The 14461-nt window shown below is 43.4% G+C and overlaps 2 protein-coding genes across 5 annotated transcripts in view; both read right to left on the bottom strand.

The window, feature by feature from the left end:
• Lrig2 (leucine rich repeats and immunoglobulin like domains 2) overlaps nt 1-14461 on the bottom strand; it is a 90998-nt gene that overhangs the window by 62130 nt on the left and 14407 nt on the right. For 2 of the 4 annotated variants that reach the window (XM_010631271.2, XM_010631273.2), the window contains exons 1-2: nt 12283-12672; nt 3196-3930 (exon numbers count right to left, since the gene is read on the bottom strand). The exons of 1 other annotated variant lie outside the window; for it this stretch is intronic. The gene's annotated coding sequence lies outside the window, so the exon portion shown is untranslated. Of the gene's footprint in view, nt 1-3191; nt 3931-12282; nt 12673-14461 lie in introns of those variants that run through there. One more of the 4 variants, XM_010631274.2, reaches the window with a different exon arrangement.
• LOC104867008 lies at nt 6676-9610 on the bottom strand. The gene is made up of 2 exons (XM_010631269.3): nt 8047-9610; nt 6676-6931 (listed from the first exon to the last, which is right to left on the bottom strand). The coding sequence occupies exon 1, from the start codon at nt 9437-9439 to the stop codon at nt 8657-8659; it is 783 nt and encodes a 260-aa protein (XP_010629571.1). The 5' UTR covers nt 9440-9610; the 3' UTR covers nt 6676-6931; nt 8047-8656.

Below are 14461 nucleotides of genomic sequence, written 5' to 3'. Positions count from 1 at the left end.
TTTTTTTTTTTTTTTTTTGGTACCGGGGATTGAACTCGGGTCCTTGCGCTTGCAAGGCAGGCCACCGAATCGCTGAGCTAAATCCCCGGCCTCCCCAGCTCTTTTATATTTTACTCTGAGATAAAATCTCACTAAGTTGCCCAGGTTAGCCTCAAACCTGAGGTCTTTCTGCCTCAAAGTCCTGAGTAGCTAGACTTACAGATGTGTGTCACCACACGTGGCTATTTTTTAAACTATCTAGTACAAAATGGGACTAATACATTGGTCTCCAGTTTGATGAGAGGCTCTCCAAATTATACACCCACCAACATTATGTAAAATTGCCCATTTTAGAGCCAGGTGTGGTGGCACAAACCTATAATCCTAGCACTCTGGAGGCTGAGGCAGGAGATTCATGAGTTCAAGGCCAGGCTGGGCTACATAACAAGACCCTGCCTCAAAACAAACAAAAAACGCTCATACTTAGGGCTAGAGGTATAGCTTAGGGATAGAGATTTTGCCTGATGTATGTGAGGCCTTGAATTCAATCCCACCACCCCAAACAGGAAAAAAAAAATAGTGATTTCTTTTATACTTTAAAAAAAAGTACTAAAAATCCCTCTTCTTCTTTCTCTTTCCTTCTGCCCTTTCCCCTACATTCTATTAAATTCATAATCTTTGAGCCACGCTCATTACACAGAATCATGTCGGCAAATGAGAACAGGAGAGGAATTTGGGGCATCGAAGGGGCTATATGGAGATACAGCATGGCTCCGTAAAGGGCTGGTGCCAACACATCACATATATTTATCAACATTTTTTTCTAGCTCATCAACAAGGGAAAAATATATAGGCAAGACTCCTTGCTAGGAATGCTATCTCACTTATTCTCAGGTCATCGGGCAGTAGGAAAAAGCAAGCACTGTCTTTCTGTTTACAGATAATTAAAAGGATAGTCGATAAATTGGGGTGTAAGTTCACTGAGCTAGTCAAAAGCAGAATTCTAAGTCAGTATTCTTTCCCTCCTATTACATCCACAACTGTTATGTGTGTATAAAATATAGGGGTGTGTGCAGAGATATAAACTCTCAGGGTGATATGTAACTTATGAATATACACTTAGATTATGACTTATTTCATATATATTAAGTGTAATCTCTGTGTGTAATACAATGTATATAAAATGTGGTAGGTGGTACAGAGAACAGTTAAGAGGTGGTTTTAAAAAATAAACCTCACCTAGACATGACCTGGCAGGCCCTGGGTGTGTCAGGGACAAGAAAAGGTTGGGCAATGTTGAACTATAAATGAGACCTCTTATAATCATGATTCTGGAACAAAGCTTAGCAGAGGTCACTTGCAGGCAATTTTGAAGTGAGGTACATGTAGGTTCAGGATCCCTCTCCCTTCATCTGGTGCTGGGAATTGAACCCATGGCCTTATGTATGATAGGCAAGTGCTCTACCTCTAAGCTACATCCCCAGCCCCTCCAGTCCTATCTTATATACATACTAGATATATGACCTTGGATAAATAAGTAAAGTTCCTTGGGCTTTGGTTTTTTCATGTGTAAAAGAGATAATATTCTCTAAATCATAAGATTGTTGAGTTAATAAAATGACATACAATATATAAAATAACTTGCAGGGTGCCTGGGACATGTAAGTCTCAATAAGGGTTCGTTCACTGTATTATATGATTGTCCACTGTTTTCACCTATGTTCTGTTGCTATAACAAAATACCCAGTCCAGATAATTTGTAAAGAATAGAGGCTGGCCAGGCACGGCAGCACATGCCTGTAATCCCAGACACTCAGAAGGCTTAGGTAGGATGATTGCAAATTCGAGGCCATGCTGGGCAAATTTACAAGACTTCATCGGAAAGGAAGAAGAAGGAGAAGGAGAAGCAGCAGGGGGATGGGGAAGAGAAAATGGAAGAGGAGGAGGAAGAGGAAGAAGATGAAGCGGAGGAAGAGGAGGAGAAGGACGAAGAAGAACAGGGAGGAGGAGGAGCAGGAAGAGAGAAGAAGGAGAGGAGGCACCATGTGTAAGTGGGCAGTGAAGGGCACGACAGTGTGGCAGAAGGCGTCACATGGGAAGGGTGATCCAGCGAGAACTCATTTTTATAACAAAGCCACTTCTACAATGCCTGCCCCATTAATCATGAGTGTATTAGGACAGAAGGCTCTGTGACCCAATCACCTCCCAAAGGTCCCACCCCTCATACATTAATATGTGACTTTGAGGACTGTGTTTCCAACACATGAAATTTGAGAGACAGGTTTAAATCATAGCACTAAAATTATTCTGGTTTGTTCAGATTGAACAGCGTTCAGATTTACACAAAACTAAGCACATGACTGAGGAAGTAGCAATAATGAAAGATTAAAGCAGTGGTTCTCAGCCCCTTGGGGCCCACTTGAATTACCCCAGGAGCTGTGAACTACATACTGATGCCTAGACCAGGGAAACCAGAATCTTTGAGGGTATTTGGTACCACTGAATTAACAACTGCTAAGTACAATAAAGGATGCTATGTGAAAAGCAAGTCTTGGTGAGTCCTCCAAATCTTTCTTACATGATTACAGAGGATGATGGTTGAGTGAGCCCTTTATTCATTCCCAGTACTCCTCTTTTCTATTTGGAGATCTATGCAACTCTTGCAATCTGACTTCAGTGGCCAAGCACAGGTCCCCTAGAGACTGAGTTAATCATTGCACCTTATCCACTGCCACTGCGATTGGATTTGTCTGCCTGTGACCAAAGCTGTTATAATCTCAGCACTGCTGTTGGGTGTACTAAGACAGAGATGTTGTCTTTCTTGCTCCACATACATGAGAAGACAGATAGATAGTCCTGGAAGCTGTTTAGCCATTTTGCTACCAAAAGGAGTCAGCTTTAGTAAAAAGACAGGAGAGAAGCACAAGAACAGTATTTTGCTGCTGGATCAAGCCTCACCTAAAGCTGCCTCGGAACATTCCAGTATTGTGCACTGATAGATTATTTGATTCAAATCTGGTTTTTTGTTGGTTGAAACTGAAAGCTTTTCACAAGAGGAAACTCCCTTCTATAGGCAGCAAGAACAATGGTCAGAGAGGAATGCCGAGTGTTTCTTTCTATCTTATAGGAAAACAGCAAGCATTTTGCTTAAGCCTTTTAGAGTCAGCATATCAAAGTTGATTTCCCTAGGCAAAAGAAAATAAACAACACACCAACCAGGAACACCATTTCTCCCACAGCCAAGGTCAACTTGAGCTCCAGGTCTCTGTGAACTTGGGTCCAAAGTCTGGCTTCTCCGTGGTCAGTGGGTGAGGAGGTGGAGTCTCCCCAGATTCCTCACTGCAGCTCTGACCCTGTCGCTCTGCTTGCACCCGCTGCGTGGCTGCTCAACAGCCAGGGAGGCCTCTCCCCAACCAGCTCCTTTCTCACTCCACTGCACCACCCGATTCTTCCTCTCTTCCGTTTCCTTGACCCCAAATCTGCCGTGCATTCGTGTTTTATTCTCCTGCACCTTTTGAACATGCAATTTCCTTTGCCTGCCGTGCCTGTTATCCCTTCTCGCTGTGACAAATCTCCTCTGCCCTTTCAGGTCCAGTTGAAACGCCACCTTGCCCGCTTTCCACGGGGAGGGCTGGGAAGAGGCTGCCTTGGTTCCCGCGTGCTACTGGACACACAGCTTCGTTAAGTACTCATCGGGTGAAAGGCTCGTTGTGTTTCAGTACCTGTAACCCCGGCTGGACCGTAAGCACCTCAGAAGCAGGGCTGCTGCCTTTTTCATTCCAGCACACAGAGAGGCAACACAGAGCGACTGCAAAGTAAACTGGTTCCGGAAGAACCTAGACCAGGGGTGGCGAACCTACGGCACATGTGCTCTAGAGCTGCAGAGGTTGTTCAGTGGTCCGTACGGTGGGGCTTGCCTCGTATTCCAGGTCCTAGATTTGATCCAGAGCACTGGGGCGAAAAAAAGAAAATCACAGTTCCATCACTTATCACAGTATCTCTAACACCTAAGAAGAAACACTTCTCTTTGCTCAATTTCCTCTGCAAAATGGGAGGTAAAAATAATATCCATAGGGGAGGGAGGAGGGAGAAATATTCGCAGCACAGGCGACCGTTAGGATTAAACAAGAGACTCCATCTAAAACCCTTCAGCAAAGTGCCTAGCGCAGGCTGTGTGATGACGACAATTACACGGCACTGACAATTAGTGCCCCTACTTCTGCTTTGCACGTTTGAAGTGCCAAGTAACAAGTTTCCCATTGTTGAAAATGAACAATGACCAGATTTCCTACGCTAATGATGTCTATTTTAATCCCAGAGAGGTAGAGTGCTATTTATTCCTGGATTACTGCTGAGCCCCAGAGACTTTGACCTCAAGCAAAGAGGAACATAATGGAACCTATGAAAGAGGTTTACAGCGCAGCCTTTGCAGTTCTCAGCAATTAAGCCACACCGGAAGCTGCCTCCCTACACAGCCTTTTCTGCTCCACATAGATCCCACTTTGAAAAGTTTCTCCAAACCCATTAGTTTTTAACCTCGATGCAGACTGATTTTTTGTTGTTGTTGTTGTTGCCCATGTGAACAGTTTTATTTTAAAAAAGAATAGCCACAACACTTTTTCATAAAAAATTTTAACAGTACAAAAAGGGAAAACTGGGCAGGAAGTCAGGGGATTTAGCTCAGTGGTTCCGCCGCCTGCCTCACTGAGTGCAAGGTCCCAAGTTCGATCCTCCTTACCAAAAAAAAAAAAAAAAAAAAAGGAGAATTAAGTCATCATCTCCACAGTCCTAGTTTCACAGGTGGTTACTGTTTATAGCTTCCTGTCTTTCCTTTTTTAAAAGTTCAGCTTGTTAAAGTGTAATTGACATTATAAATTGCCGATATTTAAAGTGCACAGTCTGATGAGCTTCGATGTAATGTATATACAATCAAGATAAAGAAGTGCCCCACCCACACACCCCCAAATTACCTTGTGTTTCTCTGTAATCCCTCTCTCCCTTCCCCACCCACCCACCCTGTCTGCAGGCAACCAATGATCTGTTTTCCATCCATGTGGATTAGTTTACATATTCTAGAATTTTATACAAATGGAATAACATAGCACACACTATTTTTTTTACTTCTTTTGCACAATATAATTGAGTTCCATTCATGTTGTTACGTGCATTAATACTTTGTTCCTTTTTGTTTCTCATCTTGACTATCCACTCATTACTGATGGACCCTTAAATCATGTCTAGTTTTTGTCTTTCAAAAGTAAAACGGCTCTGAATGTCTATGTCCAGCTGTCTTTTTTTTTTTTTTTTTTTCCTCCCAGTACCAGGATCAAACTCAGAACCTTGCACTTGCCAGGCACGCACTGCACCAATGAGCTACACCCCATTCCTGCCCAGTTGTCTTGTAAACCAGTCTTTTTCTAAACAACTCATTCCATTTTTTAACAAGTCCGATGATCATAAAGTCTTTCCTTATGTGGAACAAATATTTAATCTATTTCTTTGCCCTAATTATACCCTCAGAACCCCAGTACCAAAAGTTTCCACATAAAACTTAAAATATTTGAAAATAGCCACAACATTTTTGTTTCTGCAAATATAACAGACCCAAGGTCTTTTAACAATTTGTGTTTGGGTACAATCTAAGATCTTACTAACTAGCACTCTGGGAGGAAGAAGCAGGAGGATTAAAAGTTCAAGCCCATCCTTAGTGATTTAGTGAGACCCTGTCTCAAAATAAAAATATTTTTTAAAGAAGGGGCTGGGATGGCGGTTCAGCGTGAAGGTCCTGGGTTCAATCCCTAGTAACATCAATAATGTAAAAACTTACTGACTTGATATTTCTTTCTTCTGAAAGGCAGTGTACACAATGAATGACTAAGTATATAGGTGGGGAAGTCATCTAGACTTGTGTTTAAATTCTGATTATAGCTGTAGGATTTGGGGTAAATATTTAATCTTATTATGCCCAGTTTCTTCTTTGTTAAAGGTGGTGCAGCTACCCTATAAACGTGTTGCAAGAATAAAGTGACAAAATATATAATAAAGCCTCTTGCACATATAATTGTTGAATATTCCCCAGTTTCTTTTTACTACTTTTATTACCACATATTTATCATACATACTGATCACATTCATCATAGGAAATTTGTACTGTACTAATACATCTTCATTCTTCTTTTCCCCCATTCCCCTCCTCTCCCTGCAACCCTTCTCCCCTTCCCCACTTACAATAGTTTTGTTTCCATTTTTTCTCTCCATCCCCTTCATTTTCGCCTTTTCCCTTCCTTCCCTTCTCCCTCCCACCTCTCTTGTTCCCCTCCCCAGATGAACATACCCTTCCTACTTCCTTACATCTATCTTCCATTTTGCTCCTCATTTACCCTCTGGGTTTCTCACACAAGAGAAACAACATGATATTTTCATTTGTGTGTCCAGGGCCAGGGATTTAGCTCAGCGGTTCCAGCACCTGCCTCACGAGCACAAGGGTCCGTGTTTGATTCCCAGTACCAAAAAGAAAAAAAAGTAAACATGTGTCCAATTTATTTTGCAATATTACGGTCTCCATTTTCCTACAAATGATTCAAATTTATCTTTACAGCAGAGCAGTACTCCATTGTGTATAAATGCCATGTTTTCTTTATCCATTCATCTGGTGATGGACATAAGGGCCGGGGATTTAGCTAAGTAACACCGTGTCTGCCTCATGGTCCTGAGTTCGATCCCAGGTGCCCCCCCAAAAAAAACTGTACCCAAATTTGTCATCTACAACTTAAATTAAAGTACTTTCTCTAGTCTTTAATAAAAACAGAAACCAGGACAGGATCAAAGAGCTTTGAATCCATTGCCCTGACACAAACCTTTTAACTTCATTGATCCAGTCAGCCTTGCTAGGATCTTGTCATATTTTCTTGTCATTTCCACAATTATATCAAGGGACTTGGCAATCATCTTGCTAAAAGTAAAATACAGTGTGCTCGATTGTGCTATTTACACATCTCTTAACCTTATCAAAAAATAAATGTAGATGTTTGGACATGAAATTTTCCTGAAAAAGTGAATCTTAAATGTCAGCATCTTCCTCAGTAAAGGGTCCATTAAACAAGTAATACACTATTCTGGGATTTTTTCCCCCAAGATCAGCATTGTACTTCACGGTATGAATTTCGGGAATCCATGTTTCTCTCATTTATGAAATGTATGAGAATGTTTTCATGTTTTGTTTTGTTTTGTTTTGAGGCTTGTAGTTCACACTGGTCTTGAATTTACTATGGAGCCGATGCTGGCCTCAAACTTTCAGGGATTCTCCTGCCTCAGCCTTCTGAGTGCTGGGATTACAGGTGTGTGCCATCATACCTGGCTGAGAATGTTTTCATGCTTCCAGTCTTCTAACACTCTCTCTCTCTCTCTCTCTCTCTTTTTTTTTTTTTGTACTTAGGATTGAACCCATACTTTTTCAAGGATTTTCAAAAGTTTATAACATTTTAAAGTTAAAATATATATATATTTGCATCCAAAGATAAGATTGGTTATGGCATCTCCGTGGGCTCATCTACAAATTACTGAACAATGGGATATAATTCTCCGGGCTGCCAGGCATGGTGGTATACACAGGTATATGTACCTGGCAGGAAGGAGCCAGGTTCGAGTACCCACTTCAAGGGCACAGTCACAGTGACTTGACTTCTAGTGGGCCCCGCCTCAGATACGTCTCACCCCCCACCCCCTAAAACCAAAGGCTGAGGACCCGGTCTTTAACACACGAGTAACCAAACTAGAGCAGGAACTTTCTCTACCACAGCTGGCTTCATGGGTCTGTGACCTGGGCCATTATAGGTCATATAGTTCCCAATATCAGACAGAGCCTCACGCCACATTTAATGCTCTGCGGTCACCATCTTGAAATTCTTAATAATGTTTGAACAACAGACATTGTGTTTTCACTTTGCACCAGGCCCTATAAAGTATGTAGTTGTTCTTCTCCTTCAGCCACCATCTACCAGTGTAGGAAGAGCCCAAACCACCTCTCACCAAGCCAAGTGCCATGAATAATAAACAGGCCCCTCCTACCTGGAAGTGTGGTCCAACTCCAGGCACACAATTCTGGAGGTGCAATCCTGCTCACAATGAATACAACTACGTAAATTATTTATAAGAGATGAAATTCTCCTTCCAGTACCGTAACAAGAAGACAGTGAATAAAACACTGGCATTTTAAATAAATACATAACTAGCATATACTTGGCGTCATATAGACAAAACTATCCAAATGCGTGGTTTGTTCTAAAGATCCAGATATTTTGTCTTACGTAGATCAGAAACCAAGCAAACAAATTTGTATCTAAAGATGTTAGTTTGATTGAAAGGCATGGAACCTGAGAATATTTGGGGAGAGGCTAAAGATCTCACAACATAACAGCCTGAAGAATTTGATCCCTGCCTCTATCTCCTGCCCACCTGTCCTTTCCCTGCTACTCTCCCCTCCACCTCCCATACCTGCCCCCAGAACCTTCAGGTCACTTTAAATTATTTTCCAGAACTGCCAAGGAATGCACCTCCCCAGCAGGAGTCTTATGTGCTGCAGAAAGCCAAGGGTGGGCGACAGAGGGGTGAAGGCACTGTGATGTCAGCTACAGTCAGGGCTGTAAAGGGACAAAGGCAAGAAGCAGGAGGAAATGGGTCACTGCCCATGCTTGGCAGGAGCAACTGCGGCGCCTGATCTCTTCACCCGGGAACAAATCTTTGCTCTTTCCACCAGTGACCCACGTGAACCATCACTCCCAACAGCAATAATGTGGAGCAATAAAGTTGGAAAGAAGAGCTGACGCCACAGCTGTGGGGTAAGAGTTCCTGGCAGGAGAAGAAAGACTGAAAGACACGGCGCTTGCATGGAAACAAAAGAAACAAAGAAAGTCTGAGAAAAAGAGATTCGGGGAGAAAATTCAGAGCCTTGACTAATTGGCCCAAAATGTCTCCACACCATAAATTGCCATAGTATTTTCTCTTTCTTTCTCCCTCTCCTATTTTCAACACCCTTTCTGCTCAAGGTGAGGCAAGGGTGAGCAATAACAGGAAAGTGGCTGCAGAGCCAGACCAGGCAGCCGCCTGGAATCATGCGAGCCGCTGGAGACCTTGGCAGAACCCCGTTTGTGGAATGAGTCCTGGTAACACCCAGTGCATTGGCTATGTCTTCCTTTCCCGCAAACAAAAATTTAACAAGATTCTGCTGCAGCCTCAGAGGTGACTTTTTGACCTCCTGGCCTTCCTCACGTCCTCTCCCGCTCCAACTCCGGAGACTCTTCCTCTTTTCCTGGGCAGGACGAGTCCCGAAGGGCTGTTTCTCAGCGGGCAGCAGGGGGCGATCTGGACCCGGAGAAGGACCTGGTCGACTCCCGCTGTGCGCCGGGGCTGTAATGTCTTGCAGCTCTATCAACATAAAGCTCCGCTCTGCACAAAGGAACATTGTCGCGAAGCATTTTCCTTTCAATTCTCATTCTCAGAAAGCTCAGCTACCTCATCTAACCCCTTCCCGCCTCTAGTCTTCATTCCAGCGCTCCTTCCTCTCCCAGCCTCTGGGAAGCAGCAGGAAGCCAACAAGGTCCACAGTGGAGGAAAACAAACCCCAGGGCCCTGCTGAGGGAAACCACAGGAAAATAAGCAAGTGGCTTTAGCAGCTGCAGGAGTTATAGGCAACTGTGTGTGTGTGTGTGTGTGTGTGTGTGCACGCGTGTATGTGAGACAGTGTGTATGTGACTCATACAGCAGTACTTTTTGAACTTTAGCATACATAAAAGTCACCAGCTAAACTTGTTAAAACACAGCTTTCTGGACCTCACCTTGGAATTCTGACCCAGTAGTTTTGGAGAGGGGTCTCAAGAATTTGCATTCTTAACTCTCCCAAGGCATTCATACCAATAATGCCAGAGAAGATCTTGTAACTCCACTGTATACAAATGCAGTGCATGGATTATGTAAATGTGGGTCAGGGGTTTGGATAAGATTCTGATAAGATGACCTCCCCTAAAGTCAGTCGGATCCCAGCAACTCCAAACCAGAAGATTTCATAGATTAGCCAACTGTTGCTTCCTCCCCTTGGAAAAGACAGAAAAAGCAGCGCTAAGAAAGAATCAACCAGAGCATTGTTTGAAGGGGGCTGATTTCAGATAATAGCCTGGTTCTCCATTGACTTTCTTTCCTCCCAGCTGGCAGGAGAATCACAGAAGGTCCTGCCTTCACCATTGGGCAGGAATGGATACTTACATAAATACGGCCCCCACTGGGCTCAACAATTCCTGCCTGAGATCTCTGTGCCCATTCAGGACCTCTAGACCCTACAGCCTCCAGAGCCACTGGCTGGTGGAATAAGCTGCTATCCTCAAGACACCTAAAGCCACTTAGGGCTGTGAAGGGCAAAAGAAGCAAAAGCGATTAAGGTACAGTAAGTACAATGTATATACCAATTGCCCAGGGTGAATGTATCACAAACATATACTAATTTAAAAGAAACTAAGATAAAGGCACTGTGTGGATTTATAGAGCCAGTCTGTTCTGTTTATATACACCAAAAGATAACAAGACAGAGAAGTGTTGCTGTGGCCCAAATATTGATATACCACCCCCCAAATTCATCTGTTTGAATTTATTTCCCAATGTAATAGGATTAAGAGCTAGGGCTTTTGTTTCCCTCTATTCAGTATTTATTTGCACTGCTGAAGATCAAACCCAAGATTTCAATCATCCTAGGTAAGCACTCTACCACTGTGCTACACTACAACCCTTTTTTATTTTTTTTTATTTTGAGATAGGGTCTCACTAAATTGTCCAGCCTAGGCTCCACCTTGTGATTCTCCTGCCTCAGCCTCCGATGGTGCTGGAATTGCAGACATGCAGCTCCACATCTGGCAAGATAAGGTTTGAAAAACACTATAGCTAACACTGAGCCACAGGCCTAGCCCAGAAGCCTAGGGCCTTTAGAAAGTGATTAAATCATGAGGGCAAAGCCTTTATAAATAAGGCTTGAGAGCTGCCTGTAACCTTAGTGCTCTGGGAGGCTGAAGCAGGAGGGTCACAAGTTTGAGCCCAGCCGGGGCAATTTAGCAACTTAATGAGACCCTATCTCAAAATAGAAAGATGTAAGGGGGTGAGGCTGGGGATGTGACTCAGTGCAAAGGCTCTGTGTTCTATGGCAGGGTCCTGGCTTCCCTGCGCTATGTGAGAACACATAGAAAGTACCATCTCATCTACGAGGAACCAGCCCTCTGGACATCAGACCTGCTGGCACATTGATCTTGGACTTTCTATTCTTCATAACTGTAAATTTCTATAGTTTATAAATTACTCAATCTACAGTATTCTGTTTTAGAGAAGGGACACCTCTTGTCTCTCCTTGTCTTCATTTAAGACACACGCCAAAATCGGTAGACTCCTATTTTTTTCCTCCAGTTTTTTCAAATGACAGGTCTTTCAAGTCAACAAATATCCTTTGAGCTAGGCATGGTGGTCCATTCCTGTCATTCCAGCACTCTGAGAGGATGAGGTAGGAAGATCACAAGTTTGAGCTCAGCCTGGGCAACTTAGTGATTTTGCAAGGCCCTGTTTCAAAATAAAATATAATAAATAAGGCAGGGCCAGGGATTTAGCTCAGTGGATCTGCTACCTGCTTCCCAAGCACAAGGTCTCAAGTTCGATCCCCGGTACCCGCCCCCGCAAAAAGGTAAAAACAAAGAAATTAATTAATTTAATTAAATTAAAAATGGACTGGGGATGCAGTTCAATATAAAGGCTTTAGGTTCCATCCCCAGTACCAGAAAAAACAAAAAAATCTTTGAGTATTTTCTCTGTACAAGCTGTGTTCAATTCTAAGGTTTGTTAAATAAAGATTACAAAAGGCCACTGTTTTATGTTTTTTGTTTTTGCTTTTGGGTACCACGGATCGAACTCGGGCCCTTTCGCTTGCAAGTAAGGCGGCAGAACCACTGAGCTAAATCCCCGGCCCAGGACACTGTTTTAGATGAAGCTCCTGCACTCGGCCCCAACTAGCCAGGCTCAAAATTCAAATGATGGCACTGCAGTTAGGGCCCCACATCACCAAGCTGAAGCTCAACTGTTTCTCTGAGTTCTGAGAACTCTGGATTAGAAAGATAGCCATATTCCCAAACAGTTTCTTCCCTTTTTTATTTATTTTTTATTTTTTTTGGGTGGGGTCTTACTTACTATGTAGTTCAGGTTGTCCTTGAAATCACTACCAGGCCCACCTCTGAAGTTAGCTGCTAGCCCACCAATCCAGTCTCCTTGCAAAAGCCTTACCTGAGTGCCAGAGGCTCTTGGGGGCGTCTAGATACAAAGCACAACAGTCAGGTCCTGCTCCTACCATGTCTCCTCAGCTTCCTGACCCTAAACGGCAGGCTCCTCCCTTCTCACTCTTTCTAGAGTCCTGATCTGAGACCGGTACCACAGGGGTGCACAAGATCATCACCGTGGCTTTAGCCGGCCGTCTTGTTCCCCGCAGCCTCCTAGACCCATAGGAAGTCACACGCTCCCTTCCCCGGTGAGAGTGGACTCTCAGATCACTGGACAGAGCCCCGATTTCCAGAAACCTTCCCGGTAGTCACGGCGGTGACCCGCCCCTGAGGGTGGATTTCGTCACTGGCAGCTGCCATCTCTGATCTCTGCCTACTTGGAACTCTCCCAAGGGCACTTTAACCTCAGGTCTGCAACCGGGCCGCTCTGGGTCAAACTCGCTTTTGAGCTTTCTCTCTGGCTCCGCTCACTGTGCCGCGGTAGAGTGTACTCTCGCTCCAACACGTCTCTCCCTTTCTCAGGCTTCTGCGTCCTGCCGGGCCTGCGTTCAGGATGCATATTGCTCAGGATGGCTATTGCGCAGGCAGACACCTGTCCTGTAACAGCTGTATTAATTTCCATTCCCTCCAACAGCACAAAAGGGTTCTGTTTCTCCATGCTCTCACCAGCACTCTTTTTTTTTGTAATAATCATTTTGACTCAGATAAGCTAGAATCTCAATTTAGTTTGCTTTGGATTTCCCTGACAGCTAAGACTATTGAGCATTGTTTTCACATAGTTATCTGTCATTTAGACCTCTTTTCAGAAGTATGTTTGGATCATTTGCCTTTTGTTTTTGTTTTGTTTTTTTTTTAACCAGAGATGGAACTTGGGTCCTTGCACTTGCAAGGCAGGAGGCAGAACCACTGAGCTAAATCCCCAGCCCCCCTGAGTTGATTTTTGTACAGGTTGCAGGGGTCTAGTTTCAGTCTTCTACCTGCGTATATCTAACTTTGCCAGCACCATTTGTGAATGAGTTCTTTTCCTCCAATGAATAGTTTTGGCATTTTTGTTGAGAGTCAGTTGGTTATAGGTGCCTAAGTTTATTGCTGAGTCTTCTATTCTGTCCCATTGTACTATGTTTCTGGGTTTTTTTCTTTTTCTTTCTTCCTATTTTGTGTCTGTTGGGTTTTGGGTTTGTTTGTTTGTTTTCTATTTTCTTATTTTATCTGCGTTAGTTACTGTGATTCTGAGGTTTTGTTGTTTTGTTATTGTTGGTTTTTGTTTTTGCAGGATTGGGGACTGAACCCAGTGCCTTTACACTGAGCTACATCCCCAGCTTGTTTTATTTTTATTTTTTAAATTTTGAAACTGAGTCTTGTGGATAATACTTCAACGAAAATATTTTCCATTAAGGACTGTGAGAACATTCCCCATGCTTTGGGCCCTCAGTGTGTGGTTGACAACCAACATTTCAAAATGTCAAAACACAAACTTTACACCGGGCATGGTAGCACATGCCAGTAATCCCAGCACCCCTCAAGCTAAGACAGCGGGATCACCAAGAGCTCAAGGCCCGCTTGGACTACATGTAAAACACTGTCTCAAAAACAAACAAGCAAACAAACAAGCCCACACACAAAAACTGAAACTAAAGAAACACAGCGAAACTTTCCCAAGAGCACAAGTACCCACGTGCTGCTGCCCTTCACAATCAGGGGTGCAGTTGCCAATGGCAACAACAGACCTATGCCTATTGCCTGCCAGAAGAAAAGCATCCTCTCCAGCTCTACTGTAGTCCCCTCTCTTATTGCCCTGCTTTTTCTCCCAGTGTATATTTCAATAAATTTCCTTCTGCATTTATCTATGCCTGGAAAGTTTTTTACCATCTGCATCATTGGCTTTCTACCTGCCATCATGCACGGCAACACTCACAGTCACTAAGTGGCTGAGTCTGTGCTCAAACTTGCAATCCTCCTGCCTCAGCTTCCCAGAGAACTAGGATTATAGGCAGATTTACCATGCCTGGCTAGAGCATATTTTTAAACTACTGCCTCTGGCATGGCTCTTTCTGCTTAGGATTGCTCTAGCTATCTGGGTTCTTCTGTACCTCCGTATGAAGTTTTAGAGTTATGTTTTCCAGTTTTGTTTTCTGTTTTTTTTCTTTTTTAGATAGGTTTTTCACTATGTAGTTGAGTCTTTTTTT

Source organism: Fukomys damarensis, unplaced genomic scaffold (assembly GCF_012274545.1).
Source record: "Fukomys damarensis isolate Sample0158 unplaced genomic scaffold, DMR_v1.0_HiC HiC_scaffold_33, whole genome shotgun sequence".
NCBI classification, from domain to species: domain Eukaryota; kingdom Metazoa; phylum Chordata; class Mammalia; order Rodentia; family Bathyergidae; genus Fukomys; species Fukomys damarensis.
This window is presented reverse-complemented; position numbering and strand designations above follow the sequence as displayed.

What these genes read in the sequence shown, in the direction of transcription:
- LOC104867008 (XM_010631269.3), bottom strand. Translation starts at nt 9,439, where the DNA reads ATGTTCCTTTGTGCAGAGCGGAGCTTTATGTTGATAGAGCTGCAAGAC.